General features: G+C 68.8%; 1 protein-coding gene across 2 annotated transcripts in view; it reads right to left on the bottom strand.

The window, feature by feature from the left end:
• Nucleotides 1-3,638, bottom strand: part of GUK1 (guanylate kinase 1) — a 6,837-nt gene that overhangs the window by 2,448 nt on the left and 751 nt on the right. The window contains exons 2-3 of one of the 2 annotated variants that reach the window (XM_035029941.1): nt 1,350-1,400; nt 141-254 (exon numbers count right to left, since the gene is read on the bottom strand). In XM_035029941.1, the coding sequence (XP_034885832.1) occupies nt 141-254; nt 1,350-1,400 (165 nt within the window). The remainder of the gene's footprint in view (nt 1-140; nt 255-1,349; nt 1,401-3,638) is intronic. The other variant, XM_035029942.1, reaches the window with a different exon arrangement.

Below are 3,638 nucleotides of genomic sequence, written 5' to 3'. Positions count from 1 at the left end.
TCTGTGTGGGTGTGGGGGGGCTGCAGGTCAGGGTCAGCGCATGGGGATCCTCCCCCGTCTGTGTGGGTCAGCAGGGGCCTGGCCCCACCCCTGCATGGCTGAAACCCCCCGCCACACCCCCACCGCAGCCTGGGCCTCACGGGACACGCTGAAGCCGAAGACGCTGCCATGCTCCTGCAAGAGTCTCTTCAGCAGGGTGCTCTTCCCGGCCCCTGATGGTCCACTCAGGACCACCGGCCTCGGTCCTGACATCCCTGTGGGCGAGGGAGACAGACGTCAGCGAGGCCATGCCGGGGCGCAGCCTCCAAGAGCCCTGGACTAGAACCCGCTCCGGCCGCACCGTGCGGCTCCCGGCTGTCCAGCCCTGGACTGCAGCTCCTGGCTGCACGCGGGGCCCCAGGCTGATCTCACAACAGCGCCGGGACGTGGGGCTGACCCCACAGCACCACAGCGCGCTCAGCCCTCTGCTCGCCGGGCCCCGGGAAGCCGGCAGGTGGCCGGCCCGCAGCACAGGGCTCGGACAGCTGCCCCCGGAGCAGAGGGCCCTCCAGAGGACCCCGGCCCCACCAGCTCGCACCCACCCGACCACCCCCAGCTCGCCCCCACGCCCCACCTCCTGGCAGGGTGCAGCTCTGTGATCAGCCCGAGGTTGCTCTGCAAGAGCTGGAGCTCACCCCTGCCTGCCCCCCGCCCCCTGAGCACTAAATCCCTCCCGAGGCAGCCACCGGGGACAAGGAGCAAAGGCTGCTCCTCGCCCTGCCACCACCCAGCCACGGGGCGTCCCACGTGAGGAGAACCGGCACCGACGGTGGGGACAGAGGGAGGCCTGGGAGGGTGTGCGGCCAGCCGCAGCTGCTCCTTCCTGGGGCTGGCCCTGCAGGGCTCCATCTGGGGGCCCCCGGCGGGCCGGCAGACTCCCCGGGGTTGCCCTGGGTCCCGGCCTGGGGCCACCTGCTCCCTAATCCTCGATGTAGGCCAGCACGGTAATCTGGCTCAAGCACGGCTATTCTGAGGCCGCCACGCCATCCGTACACGCCCTGGAAGGACCGCAAGCAGGAGGCATCCCCTGCCAAAGACACACGAGAGGGGCCGGGCACCACACGCTGAGCGTCACCTCCCGCGACCCCTCTGCCAGGTGTCCAGTTCAAGGACACATCCTCCTACCAGCAGCGGTGTCCTGGCTTTCCCGCGCTCGGGGCCCAACTTGGAGCGCCCGCCTCCAGGACAGAAGGACCTAGAGGGATTCCCCACCAAGGACTGCACGAAGAGGCACCTGTGTCCCAGAGGCCGTGGGCGCCCTGGAGCCCCCAACTGTAAACTCCCCAGCGGTTCCTGCCTGCGCCCCATACCTGTGGGCAGGGCCAGACCTCCATCAGCTCCGACATGTGGAGACGGCAAACCTACCGGGAAATACACGTCTCCGGTGAGGGCCGCACACCGCTAACGGAAGTCCCAGTGCCCGACACCCTCCGGCGCGGGGCGGGCCACGCAGGTCTGACCCGCCGCCTCCCGCCCAAACGTCCAGAGCCCCGCCCTCCCAAGCCCACCAGCCACCGGGAGCGCCGCAGTGAGCAGCAGGTGCGTGCTCAGGATCCCCGCCCTGCCCGCCTTCTCCCATGGGCAGCAGACCACCCCCGTGCTCAAGGCCTACGACACTGATAAGGTGGGGTAGGGGCCACCCGCCTGGCACCATCTTGCGGGGGTGGGAGACGCCTGGCCATCTTGGGCCCTGCCAAGGGCGCTGAGTCCTCCCTCGAGTGGTGCCCGCAGAGCCCAAGGCTGGCTCAGCCAGACACAAACGGAGGCTCACACAGACCACACCAGGGCAGCCTAGTCTTGCGTCCAGTGGCCACGGCGGCAGAGTCCTGACCCAACCCACCTTCGACAGGAGCACACCCAACACGGGCTGGAGCTCCAGGCCTCCAAGCCCCGGCAATGCGCAAGCGGGCCCTCTCCTAAAACACGACAGGTGGGCCCGGGCCAAAAAGGCTGGTCATGCCCGCCCCCAAAAGAGGCGTGTGGGGGACGTGTCCTAGCTACGCGACCCGCCGGGAGCCTGGCTGGAAGTGGGACACCCACAGAACAGCCGACATCTTCTCACTTCCCCTCCCCAGTGGTGCAGGGCCCGTCTTCCTTGAGAGGAAGCCGGGCCCTCTGAGACCGTGGACGACTCCAGCAGGGTGGGCGGGCCAGGGGCATAAGAGCTCGAGAGCAGGAAGAAGCTCAGGCCCTCCGAGGCGGGCCAGCCTTGCTCTCACACAGGGGAAACCGAGGCCCAGCACAGGCAGGGCCAGGGAGGGACCTGGGGCCAGAGTCCAGAGGCGTCCGCCCCCACACCGGCGCTCCCAGCAGCTCACCCTCTCGACTGCACCTTTCCTCCTGGACACGGGGGTCATACGCTTCCAGCCCCAGTCGCACCACAACGCCCCCTCCCTTCCCGCTCCTCTTCATGCACACGTTTCTCGGCTACACCCAAAACGGCACAGACCAGAAAGTAACAGTTGAGACAAAGAAACAAAGTCCGGGTGCGGTCAAAAAGAAACAGACGGTGTGTGTTCACCCGCGGAACTCCCAGGAGCCCGCCCATGAACTGCCGCAGCCGCGGCTCCAGCCAGGGCGAGGGCGTGGTCAACGCGAGGATCACCTCCACCAGGCCTGGCAGCGACCCGGGGTGCGAGGGGGCCTGCTGTGTGGAGCGGTGAGTGGCTGTTCAGCCGGGGGGCAGGGGGCAGAGGAAACCACAGGCATCCCAGAGCCCTGCTGGGTCCCTGCTGACCCGTCAGGGGCCGGGCGGTGTCTGCGGGACACGAGACCCCTGCAAAGGCCACGCTGGGGAACCATGCTGCCCAGGAGCCCTCACAGGGGACTGGGGGATCTCCGCCTCCCTCCTCCCATCCCCGTGGGCCCCATGCTGGCCACAGGGCCCCACCTCCGTCCCCGACGAGAAGGACCAGTGACAGCGGGTGAGGCGGCACTGGTACCTGGATGAACGAAGCGCGCTCCCTCTCGCTGTTCTCAAAACAACGTCCGATTACATCAGCCGGCCAGAGTCCAGCAGCCCAGACTGACGTCTCTGGTCCTGAAAAGCTCAGCTCCACCAAGGACGCCCACAAGCCCGAAAGGAGAGCCGCCCACACCCTACCGTTGGGCAAGAACTTGTATCTGTACCACCTGGTAGCGCTGGTCGGCAGGGCAGACCGGGACCCCGCAGTCAACCCGGGCAGACAGGGCCCCTCGGGGCGGGGAGAGCTCGGAAGACCAGCTCCACCCCTGCAGGACCCCGCAGTCATCCCGGGCAGACAGGGCCCCTCGGGGCGGGGAGAGCTCAGAGGACCAGCTCCGCCCCTGCAGGACCCCGCAGTCATCCCGGGCAGACAGGGCCCCTCGGGGCAGGGACAGCTCGGAGGACCAGCTCCACCGCTGCAGGACCCCGCAACCACCCTGGGACGAGCGGGGAGAGCTCAGAGGACCAGCTCCACCCCTGCAGGACCCTGCAGCCACCCCGGGGACCGGAGAGGACCCCCCAACCCGGGGCAGGGAGAGCTCGGAGGACCAGCTCTGCCCCTGCAGGACCCCGCAGCCACCCCGGGGACGGGAGGGGGGCCCTTGGGGCGGGGAGAGCTCGGAGGACCAGCTCC

The sequence above is a fragment of the Mirounga leonina genome, unplaced genomic scaffold, assembly GCF_011800145.1.
Source record: "Mirounga leonina isolate KUSES-001 unplaced genomic scaffold, KU_Mleo_1.0 Mir_347, whole genome shotgun sequence".
In the NCBI taxonomy this organism is placed as follows: domain Eukaryota; kingdom Metazoa; phylum Chordata; class Mammalia; order Carnivora; family Phocidae; genus Mirounga; species Mirounga leonina.
The sequence above is the reverse complement of the archived record's forward strand: the minus strand, read 5'-3'. Positions and strand labels throughout refer to the sequence as shown.